The 25,129-nt window shown below is 36.3% G+C and overlaps 1 protein-coding gene across 2 annotated transcripts in view; it reads right to left on the reverse strand.

The window, feature by feature from the left end:
* ADAMTS19 (ADAM metallopeptidase with thrombospondin type 1 motif 19) overlaps positions 1–25,129 on the reverse strand; it is a 286,825-nt gene that overhangs the window by 39,328 nt on the left and 222,368 nt on the right. For both annotated transcript variants that reach the window (XM_073010715.1, XM_008014319.3), the window contains exons 17-19: positions 20,284–20,441; positions 15,924–16,077; positions 3,561–3,696 (exon numbers count right to left, since the gene is read on the reverse strand). In XM_073010715.1, the coding sequence (XP_072866816.1) occupies positions 3,561–3,696; positions 15,924–16,077; positions 20,284–20,441 (448 nt within the window). The remainder of the gene's footprint in view (positions 1–3,560; positions 3,697–15,923; positions 16,078–20,283; positions 20,442–25,129) is intronic.

Raw genomic sequence — 25,129 nt, forward strand, 5'->3', positions numbered from 1 at the left:
CAGGCCATTTAGTGACTTTTTCAATAAATGTTAATGGAAATTAGAAATTTGTACTAAGTTGGAGAAAGGGGAAAGACAGGAGGAATAAAGGATGTACTCTTCCAGTAAGTCTTGGAAAGTTTTCCTGTGGTGACCCTTAGTAATCGCCCATGTTCATTTCTTTCTTTCCAAAATTTTGCTTAACCTCACTAACATCACAGCTTCGCGGTTCAAAATAAATTGCCTCCTTTTCCAAGGGAAGGGAGATAATAATCTCTAACAAAAAGACTTCTAGTCTCCAGCTGCAAAAATTTCTCACTCAGAAATGTACTGACCTTTTAAAACTATTCATTTTACCTAGTCATTATTGAGACATTTTTCTCCAAGATAGTTGAGGTCAGGGAATGAAAAATAAATAGTGTGTTGTATTGTACACTCTGCTCCTTCACAGACCAACTTGGGAAACAACAAACACACTCTAGTCCTCAAATCAGTTCATTCAAGATTTCTGATGTATCAGAAAAAGCCATGGCTCTTTCACCAAATTGGAACAACTATGTGGCAATATGAAACAAATTATGTTCTGAAGTATTTTAATATTATTTAACACAAGATAATTTAGCATCTTAATATCTATTAAAGGGGATAGAGAATTCTGAGGAACAGCAGTAACAGTAAGGATCCTGGTTCTTTAGCTGACAGGGCCAAGGCCAAAAATGTTACTTTATGTATCTGTCCAGCACTGAATGGAAATGATCCAAGGACCTGAAGGTAGGCAAGGATAATTCCCTAGGTCACTGTACATGATTACTACTCTGTATCATGAAAAAGCTTTACTAGTTCACACACTTATGCAGTTAGACTGAAAAGCCTGCACCCAGGAAGGTGCAAAGAACATGACATTACTGAAGGTATGTTCATGTACTTTTCTCTTATGCACATCCTTTTATATATCACTCTTCCTGTTCTTTTAAAGCAGACATTTGCCTGGGGCAGGATTGTTAGAGCAGGAATGCCAAAGACAGGAAAAGATGATAATCAGCTTCTACTACTATAAACCAAAAATAGAATTCTAAGCCCCCCAGCTGACTGAATGGACCCTCCTCTCTTAGCTAAGGGGACACAACTAAATTTGAAAAACTAGTTCAGACCATTATATGAAAGGAGGGTGGTTAGACATGCCTCATTATTACTCTCTGTCCTTTGGAGCTCAGGCTCACAACTGACCAGCATTAACATTAAAACAGAGATCCTAAGACTAACCGAATAGATTCTTTGTAGCAAAATATACTAAATTCCAACTTGACTCTACTATAATATCACAAGACAGATAGCAGGGTCCTCAAAGAAATCAAACTATTTTACCCCAAAATTTGACATTCTTTGAAATGGCCCTGCAAAGCTCTCTCTTGTTGGGGAAACTGACATTCTATAGAGAATCCCCTTCCCTTTCCAGGCCTTTTGCTGATACTTTAGAGATTGGCTGAGAGTCTAGCACATGTTAAGGGTCTGAAGAGGAAATACTGCCATCTATTGCCCCTGGACGTTGGCCACCTATGAGACTTCATCTACATAATATGAACCTTGGTCTCTACAACCCCTTATCTTAACCCAGACACTCCTTTCTGTTGATTCCAGGTCTTCAGATAATAATTTAACCCTCAACTAATTGCCAATCAGAAAATGTTTGAATCTACCTTTGACCTGTAAGTCACCCCTCCCCCAACAGCTTCGAGTTAGACCAAACCAAGTTATGCCTCACATGTATTGATTGATATCTTACATCTTCCTAAAACACATAAAACCAAGCTGTAACCCAGTCACCTTCAGCAAATGTTTTCAGGGCCATGTGAGACCATGTCATGGGTCATGATCCACAACTTTGGCAACATAAGCTTCTAAATTGATAGGAGACCTGTGTCAGATACATTTTGGTTTACAGTATCTAAAATATATCGAATCTACAGAAAGCAAACCTTGAAATTCAAACTTTGTAGATGAAGTATTTTCCAAAATTTTTTTTTTTTTTAGATGTAGTTTTGCTCTTGTTGCCCAGGCTGAAGTGCAATGGCACGATCTCTGCTCACCACAACCTCCACCTCCCGGGTTCGAGTGATTCTCCTGCCTCAGCCTCCCGAGTAGCTAGGATTACAGGCATGCACCACCATGCCTGGCTAATTTTGTATTTTTAGTAGAGAGGGTGTTTCTCCAAGTTGGTCAGGCTGGTCTCAAACTTCCAACCTCAGGTGATCCCAAATTCTTTTAAGCTTTCATTAACATAGCGTGGCTAGATTTAGAGGGCTTTAGTAATTGAGTTTCCATGGGGGCTGTGAATAGGGAAATCAGGACTAAGATTGGTCTGCATGACACTAATCCCCGAAGAGATTAAGAAAGAAAAGCTCAAATATGGTTAATTAGCAACTTTGTTCCTCTCCCTCTTACCTCCCCCATACCTACTCTTTGTGGTAGATGGCCATGAAGATAGTTATATCAGTTATAAACTGCTATAAAATGACAAATTATCTGCCTATCTGAATTGTAGGATGTGTAAATTCACCATGAAGGCATTACAGAAGCTCTCATGAGGGGAAGATCAATGCTCTGACTACCTAAGAACTTACAACTATGTCCTCACTCACTGGGCTTCAACAAATTCCTGAGTGTCAGAACAAAGTAAATATTCCTGTCCCAATATTCTGAGGAATCAATCCAGCCTCACTCTTTCTGTCACCCCATTCCTAAAAGTTTTCAGGATTTTGGACACCAGGGCTGAGTCCCAATCAAGCTAAGCCTTAATTTTTATGTGAAAGCAGGTAGATTGGAGCCCTGTGTTGGCAGCCATGCCAAGTAGCCTCGTTGCTAGGCTGGTCCAAAATTATACTCAGGTTCCACTCATCTGTCTTTGTCCCAACTTCCAATAACTAAAGCATGGACTTCTTTCTTCCTATTCCAGTTACAGCTGCTCAGCATTGCTGTTTTGTCCTTTACTTGTGAATTTCTTGTCTGCTTTGTTACCTAATACTCATTGGGGAGTGTCAGAGGAAACCAAAGCATCCGTGGTACAGTAACTGGGACCCGGGTCAGAAAGTTGGTGATGAGAGATCGGGGATTGGGCAGTTTGCTTTGGGAACTCTGGCTAGGAAGTGAGAAATTAGCCAGAGGAATCGGAAACACTACACTGGCCCTGTTCTGCTGGGGTCTGGGTCATGGCAGTCCTAGTTTGGTTTATGTTACTGTTGGCAAATTCTAACACACCATTTTGGAGAATTCAGGAGCAAACAGCTATGTTCAACCAAATAACAAGGTTTTTGAAGAGGGGACCTAGAGCTTATGAAATGATTTTAAATAAAAAGTAGTTTTAATTACTCCTCAGCAACCGTCCCTCCCAATACCCCTTCCTTAAGTGGAAAATTCTTGGCCTTGCTTTCTTAGATCTTGCTTATTTAATACCTTACATTTTGGTACGTATCCTTTGGCAATGTTTTTAAGAAAATGTGATTTCAATGATATTCTGAGCATGTTTTAAAGGACAGCAATTTAATGGACAAATAATGCTTTAAGGGTCGCTGGAGTAGGGTTACCTTGTTTGACATGGTTGCTCATTGCACTTTCGAATCTGTGGCTCTGGCTTGGTTAAGTATTTGCATTTCTTGTTGTCCACAATGCTGATATTTTTGCTCATGATTTTTGTGCAGGACACCGTTGTCTTCCTTTCTCCTGAAAAGAACAAACAAACAAAGAAATATTATTATAGGCCTTCATGTAATGGATTTAGGAGGTGTTCATAGGCTTATTGTGCTTATTTTTTATTTAAAAAACTTTTTTATAAATTCAATTTTTATTTTAGTAAAATTTTTTCATTCATTCATATTAGATGTACACATTTTCAGGGTATATGTGATAATTTGATACATTCATATAATAAAATCAGGGTAAGTTGGAATCCATCATTTAAATATTTATCTTTATGCTAGGAACATTTGAATTATTCTCTTCTAGTTATTTTGAAGTGTATAACTTATTAATGTTAACTATAGTCACTCCATTGATTTATTGAGCGCCAGGTCTTATTTCTTCTATCAACTTTTATTTTAGATTCAGAGGGTATACCTGCAGGTTTGTTACATGTTACTATACTTTTCAAAGATATTTTAAACAAATTTTAGAACAGTAAAGATATTATTTATAATTTACATAACAAAACGTACCTCTAGGCTTAAAAGGGATGAGTAATAAATTTTCCTTGTTAGAAATTAAATGTCAAGTTTTATATACAAAGTGATCATGACAACATAAATTAGCAAGATACAAACTGAAGATATTGTAAAGGATTGTGGCCATCTTTTAGCATTAAGTGGTGGAAAGCTATATTTCCATAAAGTTAAATCTCCCTAATGCGCCTTCCTAAAAGCACATAAACATGTGTGCACATTTTTACCGTTTGGTTTGTACATCATTAGTGCTTTATAATAAGGTATGGAAAGCACATTTATTGTGAGTATAACTCAGACCTTTATTATCACCTCTAATAAAGACCCCAAGAATTCTAGAAATCTTTACCCAAATGATTGTCATCATCTGTAAGAAAAGACATGGGACTCTTACCATCTTTTACCGGATTTCAGAAAACTGACTTTTCTACTTTCTCTAGTATGATAAAGTTTGATTATAGGATGTAAAAATGACAATTTCTATGCTGTATTCATTTTGCTTACACAGCCCTGTAAGCACATTTCCTTTACAGGAGTTATATTATTCATCTTACAATTAAAATGTCTAGTAAGTATGTGCTAATTTCTGATTCTCTTTGAAAAAGTCTTATATGTAAACTTCTTGTGAGTAGAAAAAGATACACATCTGTATAAGATGTAATAATCTTATTTAATCCATTGTTTGACACTGTAAGATAGTTAAATCAGCCCAAAATTTTGAAGCCAGATGGGTCATGAAGAAGTAAGACAACATCATAAGTCTGCTGCTGGTTCACTATTGAAAGGCCCATTAGTTAAGGTTCTATGACTGACATGCATGATAATTAGGAAGCTTAGAGCATTCATGCTAGTAATAACAAACAAGAAAAGCTGGGCTGGTGGCAGGGAGGTCATTCTGCCCCTCAATTAACAGAGAGAGCGGCTGGCATCAAGAATGAGGAAGGAAGGGATGTAGAGAGGCACTTTGAATAATTTTGGAATACCTTTTACTTTAGTTTGAATGGGAGATGGTAAGAGACAACTGGGTGGCCAAGTAAAAAGCAAAATAATAGCTTTAGGTTCAGAGTCTTTCCTTGATTTCCTCTCAACAGCTCTGAGCATAGTCCTACCACAATTTGTAGTATAAAAACACAACTGCATTTGTATACATGTGTAAATTAAATAATTATTCTGTGGTTATTGCATGTCATGTTATTAAAACCATTTGGACCTTTAGTTCTATCAACAGTGATAACATAATGTTGGCTAAGTTATTCCCTTTATAGGAAATCTTGGAGTACTGATGGAATGCAACTTATTCTATGGGAGCTCAATATAGACAAGAGTGTCAGGCAGGTAACAGGCCCTTTCCTTTGAGTGGAACGAGGTATGCCTCCTACCAGTACCCTATGGCATTCCAGAAGTGTACACTGGTGGGCCAACAATGGGGAGGGCCTTGAGATGACATCCAACCACAGGTTAAAAAGTGGATTAGGAAAAAAATCATGGCCTATAGGCAGATGAATTAGAAAACAGTACTCATCCTCCACATAGAGGTGGCCCCATAGCAGGCTGCATGACTTGGCAAATGGAACATGGACTGGATTGCAGTCCCCTTGGCTGAAGACTTTATGCAGTGCACAAACTGCCTGAATATGGGAGCTACACCCTCTGAGGTCCTCTTGAGCGAACCTTTGCAGCTCATGCAACAAGGTGACCTGATGTTAACTTGTAGAGGAAAGGCAGTCTTTCATGTCCCTGGCAGACACTTAGAAGCTGTCCATGCTATTCCTTGGTAGGTCAAGAAGGATGAGGTGTAGATTAAGACTTAATCACAGTAGTGCTCAAAACCCAACAACTTCAAATAATTTTCAGATAAACTGCTGGAGAAGCAGAAATGACATTATGCTCTTTTTTTTTTTTTTCCCCCCCATGGAGAAAACAGGCCTCACGAGGTAAGATTAAAATGTAAAATTTTGGGACAGATTTTTGATTTTTGGTCAGCTTCCTCTTAGCTTCCTATGCTTCAAGGGCTCTTTTAGGACCTGAAGTACATATCAAATAGATATTATGCAGATTTTGTATAATGCTAGCTTAGGTATTATTTCTACATTATTATGATGCGATAGCCAAAAGCAGGATTAAAGTAAATACTACTTTTAAGAAATATAAATGTTAGTTCTAAAATTTAACTTGAAGCCTTGACACTTTTACAGAATAGATGCAGTTGCCTAAATTCATTTAAATGATAACATTTTGCCTACTGCAACACAAAAACATGATGGGCATTATCCAGAAAGTTTTTGCTGAACATATATGTAGTCACAGAATAAACAACCCAAGGCTGATTATAATGCTTTTTTCCCCATCCTCAGAAAATATTTAACCTTAGTTACATGAGCCCACTGCTTATGTACTGAGATACTGAAAAATAATTTTTTAACTATAAGTATTGTCATATCAAAAGGGATACAGGTATCGGCATCATTTTAGGGACACGTTAGTGGTTTCCTAAGAAAGTGTGAAAGTGCATGAGTATGAATTGAGACATTTTTATTGACATTGTAAGAAAGGACTCCTATATCATAAGTTTTTGGCAGCCAGGGGAAGCTTAGCTCTTTTTAAAAATTTCATTGAACAAAAACAATAGAATTAGAAAAAAACTCATTGCTCAGTGACAGACGCGTTACGCCTATGAAAATACAACTAAGATCTTAAAGCCATATGGAAATGTTATTGTTTGAGTTTTTCTTTTGTATATTTAAATGTCCCAGCCAACACAGGAAATTTCCATTCTAGTATCCAATAGCAGTATCTACAATGCATCCAATACTGTGGCACCTAGGGACAAACGGAAAGTGATGAAATAACTGACCTTCTGCCTGAATTATGAGAGCTGTAGGCTGTTGACAGAGTATTACTTGCTTTATGGTGATTAACTTCACCTCTTGGTCATTCCCATTAAATTAGTCTTGGGGAAATCTGTCTGGATGTTTTGAATACAATTATAAATATAAAATAACCATTATGCATTCATCTCTATTGAATTGCAATATCTGAAAATGAAGGTTAACTTTTATTTATTAACTCTTTGTGCGTTGGAAATTTACCAAAGACTAGACATTATATCAAGTGAGCTGCCTTTTCCAGTTTCACAGATAAGATGACACTTTTCACTATAAAATATATACTCTGTATTTAACTCATAAAATGGATATTTCAAAATAAAACTAAATTCTGTTGAGGTATATCACATTACTAGAACTTGCATTGTAAATACTGAAACATATTCTTGGTTGTGGGTTCAGTGTTTCAGTAAGAATAACTGAAACTTTCTATACATGATTTAACATTCTAAAATTTTAAATTAAATTATAGAACTCTATAAGACAGAGACTGTGTGTGTGTGTGTCTGTGTGTGTTTGTAAATTTCTTTATAATTTTTATAATTTTCTTTTAAAATTTCTACATATTAATTTTCTATTGGATTAACAATGGCCAGTAAGAATGAGAACCAAAAGTAAGTATACTTCGATGAGGACGAAGGATTTTCTCTGAGCGCTTCCTAGAGCTTTGTAAAATGCTGATTATTTTTTACACCTACATTTATTTAACTTAAACAACTTTCAAAATCATGTATGCCATTTACTTTTTATCCTTTTTTTTTACATTAAATAATGTTATTCCCTTAGGATATTGTCTGAGTGTTAAAATGACTAGTTCATTTTTTTTATTTTAATGAAAATAATTTACTTTGCTTTGTTCACAACACCTAATGTATAACTAATCTGATCTTGCCATTTATATGCATGCAAATATTTTAATGAGATCCCATAGCTGTCAAGTTAAATTTAACTTAACTGTTAGCATAACACTCAAGGACCTTCATGAATTGGCTTTCATCCTACTTTTCTGATCAAATCACTTCCCACCCACCAATCCCCATATTTTACACTCTAGTAATAACATTTTCACTTCCAAGAAAGCCTTCCACTTGGCACGTGGGTGCCTTTGCGCCAAGGCATATCCTTGGAAGACTTTCTATATCTTCCTTTATCACTGAGTATGGTGATTTTATTATTATCTGACTTCCACTAGAAGGACTGTGAGTTCTCTGAATGAAAGATATATTCATCTTTGGACCACCTAGCAATAGTGGGTGCATGGTCAATACTGGTAAAGGAATGAATGAGTGAAATATAATCATGTAATTCAAGCTGTCAGTGCCTTCTGTATTAAGATGTTCATCTCAATACTATGTTTTCTAAAATGATGAAAAAATCATTTGCAAACTAAATGATAAATTATCAGGAATCCAGTTCCTCTTATGGCAAATCCAGTTTCTGGATTATCACTTAGGTATTAAAAATCAAAGTTATGAATAGTTTCTGTCAATATAAGATGTTTTTATTAGTATATGAAATAATATCTAATTATATTAGATATTGAAATAAAATAATGCAGAGAAAAAATAGAAAAGATATTCTGGTGCATTTTCTTTGGCAAATAATGTTTATTTTGGTACATGCATAGTACCTTTAAAATGTAAAAACAGGCCGGGGCGGTGGCTCATGCCTGTAATCCCAGCACTTTGGGAGGCTGAGGCGGGTGGATCACGAGGTCAGCAGTTCGAGACTAGCCTGACCAACATGGTGAAACCCGGTCTCTACTAAAAATACAAAAAAATTAGCTGGGCATGGTGGCAGATGCCTGTAATCCCAGCTACTTGGGAAGCTGAGGCAGGAGAATCACTTGAAACCGCAAGGTGGAGGTTGCAGTGAGCTGAGATTGTGCCACTGCACTCTAGCCTGGGCAATAAGAGCCAAATACCATCTCAAAAAAAAAAAAAAGTAAAAACAGAACAAATCACACCCTTATATGTTCTTTCCTAGGTTAAATATATTCTAGAGGGTTTTAAAAGGTATAGGCATTTGAATAATGAAATGTTTTCCTCCGCTTGGACCCAAAGGCTTGGATATCTACTTATGATCTCAATATGGACAAGGGAAGCAGTGTCTAGAGGATCCCAGGACAGTCATAAGCTAGACAGACTTGGACTGGTGTGAACAATGTGGAATATTGGCTTACTTTTTTTCCTTCAGAGTAGATCTGCTTAGGATTTCCTAAAAGCATGTTTAACTCTTCGTGTGTTTCAAAAGGGGTTACTGAATTTTGGGGTCCTCGTGCTATTTTATTTCATTAATCTATTCACTAGATCAAAACAATTCTTAAAGTTATGCAGTTAATGCTGATTCCACACACAATTCTCAGATATTTTGGAATAATACATTTATACTGCCTCTGAAGACTAAGATCACTTAAAACAGGTCTTTAATGTCAAAAGGAACCTTGCAGCAAACTGATCTACACTTCTGAAGTGCCAAAATAAATTTAAACCATTCCTCCAAATATTTTAAGATGACTTAGAACTCTAATGCAAAGTAAACATTTCTTTCACAAAAACATTTCAAGCCGTTTAAAATAAAAGAACTAGTTTTAATGACCAATGTTAAAATACAAAATGATATGTCAATTCAAATATTTCTAGAATTATCATTAGACTCAAAAGACTGTGATAGAAAGTGTAATAACTTACGTACATATGTTAAACTGTTGAAAAAATTTACCTGAGATCGTCAGCCTTCATTAGAGATTTTAAGGCAGTATTCATTTTAAAAGAGAGAATTTTCATCTCTTAGGCTTTTCATATCTTATAATAACTGACAATAATAAATTAATACATATATATAATAAGTTCAGTTTGAGTTACCATTTTAAAACTTAGTTTGAGATGCTGATATAAAATATAATTATGATAAAAATTAGCTAGATAACCATATCCTTTTAATGTTTATTTTCCCACTTATTACAGTATTGGCAATTTAATATCTTACAACAGAATTAAAAAAATCACATCTTATACACAAATTTTGTACTGCACTGTGATACTTTGTTTGCTCTTAATATATTCTTGTGAAGTAGAATACTGCTATTAATATTCCTCTTTGCTGTTGAAGATAAATTTTGCATGAATCTGTTTCCAATATTCTGTGCTTTGAACTTACTCTCATTTAATTCATGAATATGCTGAAAGATTAGAAAGCTCTTTCTGGCTATAAAATCGATGATATGAAGTCAGAAATGATGCGATCCTTGAAATTCTGTCCATCCACTTTATTTATGAACTGCAAAGGAAAATAATATCCAAAAGCCCAGAAATATTTTGGCATTGAAATGAATATGCACCCTATTAACATAGAGATAATTGAAAACTGTTGACTAAATACAGTGGAGTAGAGTTGGAAGAGGAGATCTATTCAAGCACAAATCATATAGGAGTTGTGTATTATCAGAATGACTATTTTACAAAATCAGCCATTTGAAATAAAAATAAGAGCATATCTAAATTCTTACATAACAGAATATAATAAAACATCCATTTGTATCCAAAGAAAACCTAAATAATCTCTAGAGGACATGCTGTATTTTGTGGAAATAAACTACATTAAGTCTCCTGAGCCATTCATGAAGGCAGTATGATGAGGAGGAAAGAAGACTTGAACCCCTGAGTCATTGATTCTAATCCTGGCTCTACCCAAATGGGCCATGTGACCTTGGGAAGTCACTTAACCTCTAAGCCCTTCAATTTTCTCATGTCGATAATTAAGAAGTTATGTTTAAGAATATCTAATATTTTTCCTGACCCTGAAACAAAAAGAATTTATAGTCATCCTCTATTCCGTAATGCTTAGCAATTGGTAAAACATATTTTAGGATGTAATTAATGTAATTTGGGGAAAAATGTTGACCCTAGACAATTTGCTTTTTGAAATTGAAGACTGACAAGTTCTACATGTGTAACTTCTTCTGTTGCAGCATTTGTTAGATCAAAATGGTAGAAGGAAAAAATGAGAATAAAAAAATTCACTGGGCAAATATTTTCCTGTCTAGAGTTTTAAATGTAAATGGATTTTAACAACTTCTTCTCAGTGGTATCAGGGGAACCATCAGCCTGTCCATCACTTTACTCCTCCATTGCCTTTCCCTCAACCACAAGATGGGGGCTTGTTGGGAGGATTGCAGATATGACTAAGAATCTTATCTAAGTTATGTTAAAGAGAAAAATATAACTGTGTATATTTTTGTTGTGAATGTGTTTGGTTCTATTTTGTGCCTTTGTTTTTTATCTGGGTAGAGAAGGTGAAGCACAGTCCCTTAAGAAAGGTGAGCCCCTGGCATCAGTGTAGGATGAGTGGAGCAGAGGAACAGGAATTTGTGAATTTGGGTGCATATGGGAGCATCAGCAGGAGAGGATGGGAGGACAGAAGAGCTCAAGTCATAGGGCAGTAATAGGGCCCAGGAAGAGAAACATAGCCACTGAAAATTTCTTGTGGCAAGGATAACTGAAAACGTTTTCTTAAATTGAGAGAGTGATTTGAAATATTTTTGTTGTAACCTTATATCCTTGGGGAGCAAAGTGAATTCCTTATAACTTCACCATTCCTCTGCTCTGGCAAAGGTGCTCCTGGAGTCAGGTAAGAACCTCAAAGCTCTGAGCTCTCTGCCAAAGGCTGCTCCTTCCCCCTCTATGCTCCTTGAATATTCTTGGCACCTTTTCCTCCTAAAGACACAGCTTCTTACTCTCCCTGTAGGCCTTAGTGGGGCGACCATTGTTTTGCTCACTTCCAGGTACCTTTGGATCTAGACGTGGTGGGGCTGCCATGCTCCCCGCTGGCAACTACCAGACTCCTCTCCCTTTCTGTTCTGTAATCTCAGCTCTATTTTCTGATATCATCCTCTATATTTCCAGTCTTTTAGTACCATGAGACTAACAAGTCTTTCCCTTTAGCACCCTGAGACTAATAATTCTTTAACCCCTCAAGACCCTATAATCCATCAATCCTATCATCATTTTACTGTCTTTCCTGCACCCGTATCTTTACGTTCTTCCTATTGTACCTAAATTCCACGATCCACCACTTTCAGCTTCTTGCATACAACCTCAGGTCAAGCACTTACTCCTCTCTTACTTTATCATACTCACTTGGCAATTTCCAAACTCATTTCACAAGTGCACTCGCATGCTGTACATAGCTAGAGGGTAACATACCATCATAAGGACTGGTATCATCCTAAATTCATGACCATGAACTTTAAACAGACTATTACTCCAGATAATCAAAATACACATACCCATTCCATTCATTATCTAAGTGATTGATTCACATTTTCTTTTTTTCAAAATTTCAGTACTTCCTTCTCCACCCTCACTCTCAACCAGATAGCCTTTATTGAGAAAATAGTTTCAACTGTAAGTTCCCAACACCTATCTTTTCTCCTGTTACTAGTGATGAGTTGTCCATATTTTTGCCTAAAACCAACTTCACCATCCCATCCCATCCCATCCCATCCCATCCTATCTGGCGATCACTTCGGCAATTTTTTTGCTCTTTCCTTTGCATCCCTAGCTTTTGTTTTATTCTAAAAAATGCACATTGACAAACAATGTTGTATAATATGCCCTATTGAAACCAACAACAAACTCCTTTGACTCATATCCCTTCTTACCACTGCCACGTTTGTTTTATATCCCCTCTTACCACTGCCATATTTGTTTTCTCTTTTCAGCAACATTCCTGAGTTACCTAGAGTCTCTTTCTTCAATTCTTCTGCTATTTTCTCTTGAATCCATCCACACAGTCTTTTGAGACAAACACTTTATTAAAATTAATTTTTATAGGATAACCATTGACTTTCATGTTTCAAATGTATTTCATTTATAAAATATAATGACTATAATATAACAGTCATTGTCAGGCTATATTAATTTTTATTTATTAGCAACTTTTGATACAGTTGATCATTCCCTCCTTCTTGTAATACTCTCTTCACTTGCCATATAGGAAAGTGTTGCCTCCTGCATGTCTTATTTTTTATTTTTTTCCTGCTATGTTGTTGGCTACTCATTTCAGTAGGCTTTGCTTGTTTCTCCTCATCAATCCAAGCTCTAAATGGTGGCATACCCCAAGTTTCAATCCTCTAACAGCTTCTCTCTTTCTTCACTCAATATTAGGCTACAGATAAAGAATATATGGATGATATTTTTAAATGCCAAGGATAGATAAAGTGTTTGGTGACTATTCTCATTTGGCATTTAAAAATATCATCCATATATTCTTCATCTGTAGCCTGATATTCTCTTCTGAATGCCAGACTTATATACCTAACTGCTTACTTGACATCACACTTAGATGTCCAACAGACATTTCAAATAAAACTCCTTCCTAATCCTGCTATTCCACAGACTTTCTTTCTTTCTTTCTTTTTTTTTTTTTTTCTTTGAAATGGAGTCTCACTCTGTCGCCCAGGCTGGAGTGCAGTGGCAGGATCTCGGCTCACTGCAGGCTCCACCTCCCAGGTTCACGCCATTCTCCTGCCTCAGCCTCCCGAGTAGTTGGGCGTACAGGCGCCCGCCACCATGCCCTGCTAATTTTTTGTATTTTTAGTAGAGATGAGGTTTTACCGTGTTAGCCAGGATGATCTCGATCTCCTGACCTTGTGATCCGCCTGCCTCAGCCTGCCAAAGTGCTGGGATTACAGGCGTAAGACACTGTGCCTGGTCTTCCCCAGACTTTTCTATGTAAGGCAGTGGTGAATTAACCCTGCAGGTTGCTTGGCAAAAATCATCAGTCATCCTTGACATATCTCTTTCTCTCATGCTCCACATTTAGTCTGTCAACATTATCTATTAGTTCTACTTTCAAAATATATATGGAACCTGACCATTTCCTCCCTCCTCTATTGCTACCACAGTAGTTCAACTATCATCTCTTTCCTGGATTGTTGTAGTAACCTCTTGACTGATCACTCTACTTGTACCCTTTTTCTCTATTCACTGTACAATCAATTCAGAAACAGAAGTAACTTTTAAAAACATTAAGTCAGAATAAGTCACTCCTCTATTTAAACCTTCCAATAGCATCCTACATCATTCAGAGTGAAGGAAGCACATACAAGTATTCTTGCTATTCTTTGAGTATGCCAAACTCTTCTCCTGCCTCAGGGCTTTTGCTTACACTGCTCTGCCCTTGTAGTTGGTGCCCACCCATATCCACTTCAGGTTTTTTAATTAGTGGGATCTTCTCATTGAGGATTTTTCTGACCACCATATTTAAAACTGCACCTACTGCTTCTCATCTTCCCAACTCCTATTTTCCCTCCTTGCTTTATTTTTATCCAGAGTATCGCAATTTGATACCATATTACTTACTTGCATGTTTGCTTTCTGTCTCTTCTCCCAAATCCACTCCCCCAAATCCAGTCACTGCACCTTCCCCACTTCTGCTGCAGCAACATTTTATGTGAACAGTTTATTTGCACAGAAAACAAAATAGATGGTTCACTTCTTTGCACACAATATATATGTATATATCATACTTTTGTATAATTGAATATTTTTTTTTCAGCATTAAAAGGAATCAGTTACTACAAGGCCATAGAAAATGTGTTCAGTGGAAATGAGAACTGAAATAATATACTGCTGATACAGATATAGATGGATACAGGTATCAATTGGAAATCTCATGACCTGAGATCCTGTGTTGGCTTTACTACTAACTGGTTCTATGAGCAACCACAATCTACCTAACCTGCAGGGCACGATTATCTTATTGGTACAATAAAGGGATAAGATTAAGGATTATTATTATTATTATTATTTTTGAGACCGAGCCTCTCTCTGTCACCCAGGCTGCAGTGCAGTGGTGTCATCATGGCTCACTGGAACCCCCACCTCCTGGGTTCAAGCAATTCTCATGCCTTAGCCTCCTGAGTACCTTGGATTACAGGTGTGCACCACCACACCTGGCTAAGGATTAAGTAATTTCTTATGGTCACATTTGATGCTGAACTAATTATGTTCTTTTGCCTCCTTAACCTGTAATATAAGACTGAAAATTAAAAAACAAACTTGGAGCACAATTTCAGGATGCATTTATATGTATTGAAAATGGTGGTATACTTTTAAAAAAGAGCAAACTAAAGGAATTGGAAAATTACTTTCTTCACATGCTCTGTATACAGTTGGCCCTCAGTATCAACAGGCTTTGTATCCACAGATTCAACCATCTGCAGATCAAAACCTTCAGATATGAAAGTCTGCCTGTAGGTACTTTCCATCCCATGGCTGGTTGAATTGTGGATGTGGAACCAGCGGATTGAGAGGACTGACTGTGCTACATCATTTTATGTCAGGAACTTGAGCATCCTCAAATTTTGGTATCCACAGGAGGTCTTGGATACCATGAGCCTTGTGTAGTTAACATAAGTATGCAGACAACATAGAAGCCAGTTCAAGACTGTTCTTGTCAAATAACTCTTATGTTCAATTCAGGTCTGTAATTCTTGTGGGCAGGTGTACTTTGGAATTTAGAACTTTTAAGATTTCATAGAAGTAACACAGTGCGTAAGTAGTACCTAACAATCTGAATGGTGTCTGGGGAGGCCCCTGTAAACAAATATATTAATACTTACGTAATGTAATGCAAAGAGTAGTCATATTGAGATATATAACAATCCTAAATAGCTGTTCTTCCATTCAAAGTAGTTCAGGTGTTTAGCCACTAAACATGTCACACAAAACTTTCAGTTTCTATTGGAATTGCAGATTAGGGATTTTGGATCTGTCTTAATTATCAGTGCTTAATCAGAAAACAACTGATGTTTTGGAAAGATACATGTTTAAAAATCCTTCACCTCCTCCACAAGTGGCATCGCAATCTTCCCAGCTTGTGTGTGTCCACATGAAGAGGGGCTCGGGTGCTTTAGAGCTCTGGTTTTCTGGAAGAGGGTCTGATGGGATAGTGTATTCATAGTGAAGACCATAATTCTGATCCTGAAACAGGAGCACCTATAGTATATAAAAATGATCAAGGCAGATGGGTCAGACTAGAGCACGTGCAATGTAAAGCATGAAATTAACAATATTGATACTTAAAATGCTCATTGCGTTTGTGCATGTCTTTTGTTGTTGTTGTCATTGTGGACATACCCTTCTCTTAATGCATACTAGAAATGTGACATTATTCTTAAATGGTGATATAGGCATGCTTTTGAAAAGACTTGAGCTTTGTACTTACCTCCATGCTAAAAAGATCTTGAAGAAAAGTTCATTTGAGTGAGGTCAGAAATACTAGATCATTTTCTTTCAATCTGATGGACTAGACAGTTTCCCAAAGCATAGTACATGTATAAGATGACTTTACTTGGGGGTGGGCAAAAGTGGCGGCAGGAGTATGTGTCCTATCAAATATCAAGGTTGACTCAAAATCTAATACCAAATGTAGAGCAAAGTAAAGATGGACAGGAAGTCGCTGAGTCAAAAGAGGAAGAGGATAGATGACTTCCGAGATCACTGAACTTCATAAAGGCAGAGAATTTCTAAGCAAACTGGAGGACAAGAATTTCATTCCATGTATGCTTACAGTTAACCTTTAATTTTAGAAAGGTTACTGATTTTCTACTTGTAGTATATATTGTTTTCTTTGACGTTAAATTTATGTTACATGAACTTTTAATATTAATTGTACACTTATGTACATATATATAAACAGTTCAATAAACCATAAAAATACATGAAAATGACTGAACATTGGGCTATACATTGCACTGCACTATATTCAGGGACCATGTCTGTTTTGTTCTCTACTCGTTCCCAGTGCAAGGCTCAGAACTGGATAGTGTGGCCACTATATGGATATAGTGTATCCATAAATACACCCACCCCCTCCCCCACATACACACATATTTTAATGAAAGATTTAATGAGTATATATATGTATTTCTTTATGCATCCATTTTTAGAAAATATGTCAAGCAATTCCATGGACTATATCACTTCTATGGATCTGAGGACTTTGGAAACAATCTGTATAATATAATATGATACATTAAAAAACATGTACCCAAATTTTAAAATTATGATAAATTATTAAGGAACTTTATTTAGTATTTTACTGGCATCAAGGTAGTTGTAATGATAGGTAATGCAGAGTTGATACTCCATAAGAAAATTGAAATGGGCCTAGGTTTAAGTATCTGAAGATTTTTATTATATTTTCTTTCCTTCTTTTCCTCAGAGTTTTGTTCAGTACATCAACAGAATGCCTAAGATGTATTTTGATGTGTGGATTGGGAGACTAGTGTGTCAACTTTATAAATAACTGCATCTATAAAAATTTTCAGTAATTTTCAGTAATTTTCAGTTCACAAATGCATAACATATACAGTGTACTAGTTCTAAGTATATCATCGTACTTATTTGGGCTTAAAAATGTCATTTGATGTTGCCGATTGTAAGTGACTTTCAGCCTAATGAGTTTATAAAGACAAAGTTTAAATGAGTTTTTAAAAAATGACATATCTTGTTTATGACTATCCCCAGACTATTATTATACATAGTTTTTAAATGGATGGAATGAACATGTAAATACAAGCTATTTGTTAACTTAATCACATAAAAATATGTCTATTTTTCCTAATAAACTACCTTTTCATTGATAGAACTTTAGATTGTCCTTGAATATCTAATGCCACTTAAAACAGAGACATTGGCTACAAAACCATTAGCTTTTTCTTAAACCATTTGAATTTGGCAGTATTCTTTGCAAAAAGGAAAGTGTGACCACGTTATAGCTGAGGGGCACATGTTGAAGCATGGCAGCAGAAGGGATTGCCTTTCAAAATTCAGTACAGTCCTTCAATCTGTAATAGTCATTAAAGAAAAAATATCTTAGAAGTGCAGTTTCCCTTGGATTACTGAATAAATCCAGGTCACATAGATGCCTTCTTTTAGACATAGTTCACTGACTTTAATTATGCTTCATGCTTCCAGGAAAAACCTTGGTAATTACCAGTTAGATTAAGGATTCTGCAGCAAGGAAACTCCCTCCACCCAACACTAAGGTCTCACATACAGTGTTTTCAAATTCTGAATTAGAAGCTTAGTAAAGAAGCCTTCGTCTTACACCATAAGATAAAAACAGGGGAGGTTACCCTTATTAAAGGCAGGCAACATGATGGCATTTTATGCAATACAATCATTAAACATATGTTTGCTGTTGATACTGTTATTATAAGTGACCAAATGGAATGAAACAGATATTGTTCATACAACATTTGTTTCTTCATTTTATATTATCTCTCTAGATGGCATAAGGCAGAGAGTAGGGTTTGCAGCTGAAATTAAATAATAGGATGCAATGGGACTGTGAGGAGATGTACAAAATGATTATTCAAAGTATACTTACATTTATGATTTAAGGCAGTTTGGTATAAAGAACTTGGATCTAAGCTTTGGATCCAAGTTCTTTGGACCTCTATGTCAGTGAGGTAGCAGAGAAGAGTGATTAATACCTGGTTTTTTACAGCTAAATAACTTATTGGAGAACACTGAGCACATTGGTTAACTTTTCTCATATTTAATTCTTTTTAATCTGTAAGCTAGAGTAATAATAATACATATTACACAGGATGATTTTGGGGATTAAATACCATAATGAACGTGAAGCACTTTTGGATAGTGTCTAATTCTTAGTCCTCAATGAATTATAGATATTATTATTATTCTGATTTGGAATAGAAGGTACACACACCACTCACTTTGCTCCCTTTATTTCTGTTGGTAAAGCATATTAATTGCAGTTATATAGAACCTTGTAATTTAAAATGTGGTTTGTGGACCAGTACCAGCAGTATCACGTGGAAGGTGGTGAAAAATACAGATTTTAGATCCTGCCCCAAATCAAATTAATCAGACTATGCATTTTAGTAAGAATCCCAGGTAATCTGCAGGCACACTAAAGCAGGAGAAGCAAATGGGCCAATATATGATGTGAACCTGTGGCTCTTAGATTAGCAACACACATGTCTCCAATTGAAGACAAATGCATCTTAAATCGTGTGGAGATATTAAATAATGCAGCACATCATGCTCCAAATAAACAGTCAATTGATAGTGTTTTAGAGTTGTTTTATGTGTGGACTTAAGGAGGTGTTGAAGTGTCTGAATTTTAGACTTTGTTTTGCCATTAGGATAGAAAACTCACACCAGCTGTGTAGTCAGTCATTTGGCTCATGTGCCATTAGCACACACTGCCATAAACAGGGTCAAAAGGGGCCCATGAACCTGCCACCAGCCTGGACAGAATTCCATCATCCTGATTCTTTCTCTTCAAATGCTAAACTACTTATATCCAGTTTTTTGTTTTGTTTTGTTTTTGTGAGACGGGGTCTCCCTCTGTCACCCAGGCTGGAGTGCAGTGGCTCCATCTCTGCTCACTACAACCTCCACCTCGCGGGTTCAAGCAATTCTCCTGCCTCAGCCTCCTGAGTAGCTGGGATTACAGGCACGTGCCACCACGCCCGGCTCTTCTTTTTGTTCTGTTTTTAGTACAGACAGGGTTTCAGCATGTTGATCTGGCTGATCTCGAACTCCTGACCTCATGATCCGCCTGCCTCAGACTCCCAAAGTGCTGGGATTATAGGCGTGAGCTACCACGTCTGGCCTATATCCAGTTTTTTACTAATGGTAATGAAGCTTGTCATCCCAAACATTCAAATTTTCATAATTCTTTACAAAAATCCATTAATAACAGGGTGATTGGGAGCATTGTTAGATATATTTATCAAATTCCTTCTCTCAGGTAGAATGACATTTTATCTAAGGTTTTTATGCAGAGTCAGATAATGGCCATTCATATATATATAAAACGCTGTGATTTGCATGCAATATTATAGTACTTTCTTTATAGACATCCTCTTCAGTTAGTAAATGTATGTTTTTAGGAAAAAGCGGTTTCTTTGGATTCCCTGTCATACATCTGTACTTTGCATCTGTAAATTCCCTAAAACATCTTGCTCCTCCTGTAATAATTGCTGTTTTTAGATATCATGAATTAAAACACATTTTACAAAACCTCTAAAAAATCCACTTTTTAAATAATTTTAAATGTCTGTGTGACAATTCAAATCTGAAAAAGATTAGAGGAAGTGCACTGGGAATGTCCCTTTCCTCGAGAAGTTGATTATGCCATGTTATCAATTCATTCCCTCATACCAGGAGATGTAAAGGTGCTGTAGTAGGACCTTTGGCAGAGATCTTCTCCCAGAGGCCTCGTCTTACATAATGAACAGTAGTTCCAGCTAAATGGAAGGCTCCAGAGTGTTCAATCTTCCAGTCACTATTGATAGACTGTTTGCCAGCGTCTCGGAGAGCTATAAAGAGGTTCAAAAATATAATGAGTATTAACATGTCAGCTTCATTGATCAATATCCACTATAAACTATTTTGTTGAAACTAGTCCATTTATTTACAAACAAATGGATCAACATTCCCTGATGTAAAACTCGAGGCAGCTCTTTTTAGGAAAAGTCTGCAATCACGGCAGATGCTGTAAGCTCTCCTGTCCTGAAATTGTCCGTAACTATATAGCGATATTTATCTTTACCTTCCCTAATGTCCTTGGACCCTTGATGTATATACTCCTTATTTTGGTCCTTAATCATTTATTCTTTAACACATTACTATATTCAGGCTATGTGTATCTATTTAGTCTATCCAGTGATCCTATGAGCATTGTGAATACTGGCTTTACATCTCATACATGCTCTGTCTCTCCTATGCCCATTCAGAAAAGTATGTGATTAAAGAAGGATCATTAAGCAGCACAGTAATTAACAGATTAAAATGGCAGGGTTATATGCATTATTAAACAATTCAAAGATGATATGTTGGATTTAAAAACAGACCCAGGACTTTTTAACATGTTTATGATTTGCTATGAACAAGAATGGAAGATAAATGTTATTTCTCACCCACAAACAACTATCATCTATATAGGATTTTTAAAGAATAATTCTGTTTACATAATTTTTTTTTTTCTTTTTGAGCTAATCTGTGTACAATCTAAATAAGATTAATGACATAGAAATGAGATGTCATGGTTACCATTTTACATCAAATTTTTAAAATATTTTCCTTCAAATGATTTTGTGTTTAAACTTTTAAATTCTTCCATATAACTTTACTGTCTTTCCTAAAGACATGTACATGAGGATCCATTGAAGGCTATGTCAAAATTATATGAAAACATTTTGATAACTTAAGCCAATAAATCCTGCTAGTTATTATTTAGGCTAATCTGCAAGTATTAGATATCTGAAAATTTCCAAGTTTTATCTTGTAAATAATGTTTAAATAAATATGCTATATACTAATTATGTGTATATCTGAATGTTTCCCTTAGATATCCAGATTTGGAATTACAATAATAAATAAATTGAACATTTAAAGATTTTGAAAAACAGTTTCAAAGTGATTTTCATAGAAGTTGCATCAATTTATACTTCCATAATAGTGACTGAGAGTGCTTATTTCTGAGCACATCGTTGAAAGTAAGTTTCTCTTACATAATATAGAATCATGATTGAATAATTACTTATCTAGCATCAACTATAACTCAGGCAACATTCAAAGTTCTGGAACCCCCAAAGTGAACAACATGTATATGTTCTCTGTCCTCATGGAACTCACACTCTAACTGCAGAGCCAGACATTACACAAGTTACGTAGGCAACTGACTACAACATGCTGATACTTGCGCGGCAGAGTTGAGAGAGGCTTTTCTGAGGGACGTTATTTACTGAGGAAGTTAGTAAAGGGAAATAAGGGAAGCAGAGAAAGGGCATTCTAGGCTAAGGGAGCCATACATGGAAAGGACTTAAAGCTCACCGCAGCTTGACCAGGACCAGGAGACCCATGTGCATGAAGTCAAACATGCTGAAGCAGATTATGAAGGAAGGAGGCTTGAGAAATGAGGACTAGCCAGACCAGAGAGGCCTTGTTAGTATTTTGAGTTTTCCTAAGAAAAAAATGTAATGGCTGGTGTGATGGCTCACACCTATAATCCCAGCACTTTGGGAGGTCAAGGTGGGCAGATGGCTTAAGTTTACAAGTTCGAGACCAGTCTGGACAACATGGCGAATCCCCATTTCTACAAAATATACAAAAATTAGCTAGGTATGGTGGTGTCCACCTGCAGTCTCAGTGACTCGGGAGGCTGAGGTGGGTGGGTCGCTTGAACCTAGGAGGCGGAGGTTGCAGTGAGCTGAGATCATGCCACTGCACTCCAGCCTGGGCAACAGAGCCAGACATGGTCTGGAAAAAAAAAAAAAAAAGAAAGTAAAACTTTAAAATATTTTGAAAAATATTCTGTGGAAAATGGGCTGGTATAGGGTAAATTTACACAGGGAAGATAAGATATAACACTAACATAGTAACCCAACTGAAAGTAATGGTGGCTTGGATTAAGGGAATGGATGAAAATATCGAGATTTATTTAGGAGTAAAATGGACAGAAAATGGTAATGAATTGGTTGTCCTGGGTAAATGGAAGTGTGAAGTATGATGCCAGGGTTCTAGGATGAGAAAACAGATGGGTTATGATGGCAAATAATGAAATGGTAAAAACTGTCAAAAGAACATAGTTGAGGAGCAATATCAGAAATTAACTTTGTTGTTGAGACGGAGTCTCACTCTGTTGCCCAGGCTGGAGTGCAGTGGCCCGATCTTAGCTCACTGCAACTTCTGCCTCCTAGATTCAAGCAATTCTCCCTGACCCAGCACCCCGAGTAGCTGGGATTACAGGGTCACTCCCACCACCACTCCCAGCTAATTTTTGTATTTTTAGTAGGTACAGGGTTTCGTCATGTTGGCTAGGCTGGTCTGGAACTCTTGACCTCGGGTGATCTGCCACCTTAGCCTTCCAAAGTGCCATAATTACAGGCATGAGCCACCGTGCCGGGCCCAATTTGGTTTTCTTAAAGGATCTATTTTTATTTCTATTGAACTTTACATTTTTTTTCATTTAGATAATGCTAAATTGATAAAATAATTCATGATTTTTCTTAAAAGGTAAATTATTTCCTGATTTTCATTAAAGTCTGTTAAATATTTTGAGGAATCTTTTTGGCCTAGATATGTACTGTGGTCGGTACAATTCCATTTTTTTCTTCTGTATTTCAGTACATTTTTAGGGCACAATATAAAGAAATATTTCTGGAAAATCTCTAATTAAAATGCCTTTAAAAATCCTGGGGGTCGCTAGAGTATATTTCGGCTCAATTGGTATTTTTGAAATTCAGCATTCTTCAGAAAATGGCACACACATGTACCTTCAAATCCATACCACTTAATAGCAGCCTCACATAAAGAATCAATACTTTAGGTATGTATGTTTCTTGCTTTTTGTTTTTAATTCGTTAATTTAAAAAATGTGCTTTTAGAAATCATGCTCTTCAACATGATTGAATAACTAAAACTGTTTTAGCTCTCCTACTGTAAATAACTAGAAAATTAGACAATGTATGAAACAGCTGTTCTCAGATGCTGGGTAAATAACAACAGAGAACTGTGATCCCTAAGAAAAGACCAAATGATTTGATCTCTAAAAGTGCTTGGCTTTCTGCTTGAAAATATTTACCAGACCCCTGACTGAGACGTAGAACCCACACAGAGCACAGATGATGAGGGAAAGGGCTTCAGTGAGTTGAGGACACAGAGAATTGAGTTCAAATTGGCTAAAGCAGCTGAAAAGATTTTATTGAACACACAGTCTTTAGTGGAGAACAAAAGAAGGCTACATATAAGAAATAAAGTTAAACTAATCCTAGAGCAAAGGCTACTTTAGATGCATACTGACAAAGCTTTTAAAAAACCTCAAGAAGTTAAGCTGATCTGCAAATAAGTTAACTGTCCAGCAAAATGAAACTCAATACTCAATAGTAAATAACAAAATACAGTCTTTCAGCAATGTCACATTCATAATATCCAACATCCAACCAAGAAGTATTAGGTATGGGAAAAAGTCAGGGATTGCAATCTTCATAATCAGTGGAAAAATCAGCCAATAAAATGAGATCTAAATAATAGAGATGACAGAATTTGTAGACCAAGGATTTTTTTTTTTTTTTTTTTTTTTTTGAGATGGAGTCTCATTCTGTCACCCAGGTTGGAGTGCAGTGGCACCATCTCAGGTCACTGCAACCTCTGCCTCCTGGGTTCAAGCAATTCTCTTGCCTCAGCCTCCTACGTAGCTAGACTTACTGGTGCCTGCCACATGCCTGGCTAATTTTTGTATGTTTAGTAGAGACAGGGCATCACCATGTTGGCCAGGCTGGTCTCGAACTTCTGACCTCAACTGATCTGCCTGCCTCGCCCTCCCAAAGGGCTGGGATTACAAGTGTGAATCATTGTGCCCGGCTGACCAAGATTTTTGAAGAGCTATTGCATGTTCAGTAGGCACAATAATTCAAAGAAAAATATGTAATATTGAAGAATAATGGAAACTATGAAAAATCAAATTTCACAGAATAAATTTATAAAATAGAAATAGAAAAAATATATATAACTGTAATGATAAAGTCACAGAATAGAAAAATATACATAATATCTGTAATGATAAATTCACTGAACAGATTTACAAACATTTTAGATATTGCAAAAGAAGTCTGTGAACTTGAAGGAAGGCTAATATAATAGAAACTAACTGGATTCTAAAAAGAAAACAGGCTAAAAAAATGAACAGACCATAACTGTCCCATGGGAAATACCTGGTAGAGTAACATATGTGTAGCTAGAATTCCAGAAATGTGGGTGGGGGCATACAAATTATTTGAAGACATTGTGCTCAAAATTGTTTCCAACTTTGATACAGTCTACAAACCTATGAATCTAAAAAATGCAATGGAATCTAAGCCAACTAAGCATAAAGAAAGCCATACAATGTACATTATAATCAAACTGCTGGAATCCAATAATAGGGATAACAATCTTGAAAGTGCCTAGAGAGGAAAAAGCACATTAAAACAGGGGTAAAAGATTTAACAATTCACTGGATATACCA

The sequence above is a fragment of the Chlorocebus sabaeus genome, chromosome 23 (genome assembly GCF_047675955.1).
Source record: "Chlorocebus sabaeus isolate Y175 chromosome 23, mChlSab1.0.hap1, whole genome shotgun sequence".
Lineage (NCBI taxonomy): Eukaryota > Metazoa > Chordata > Mammalia > Primates > Cercopithecidae > Chlorocebus > Chlorocebus sabaeus.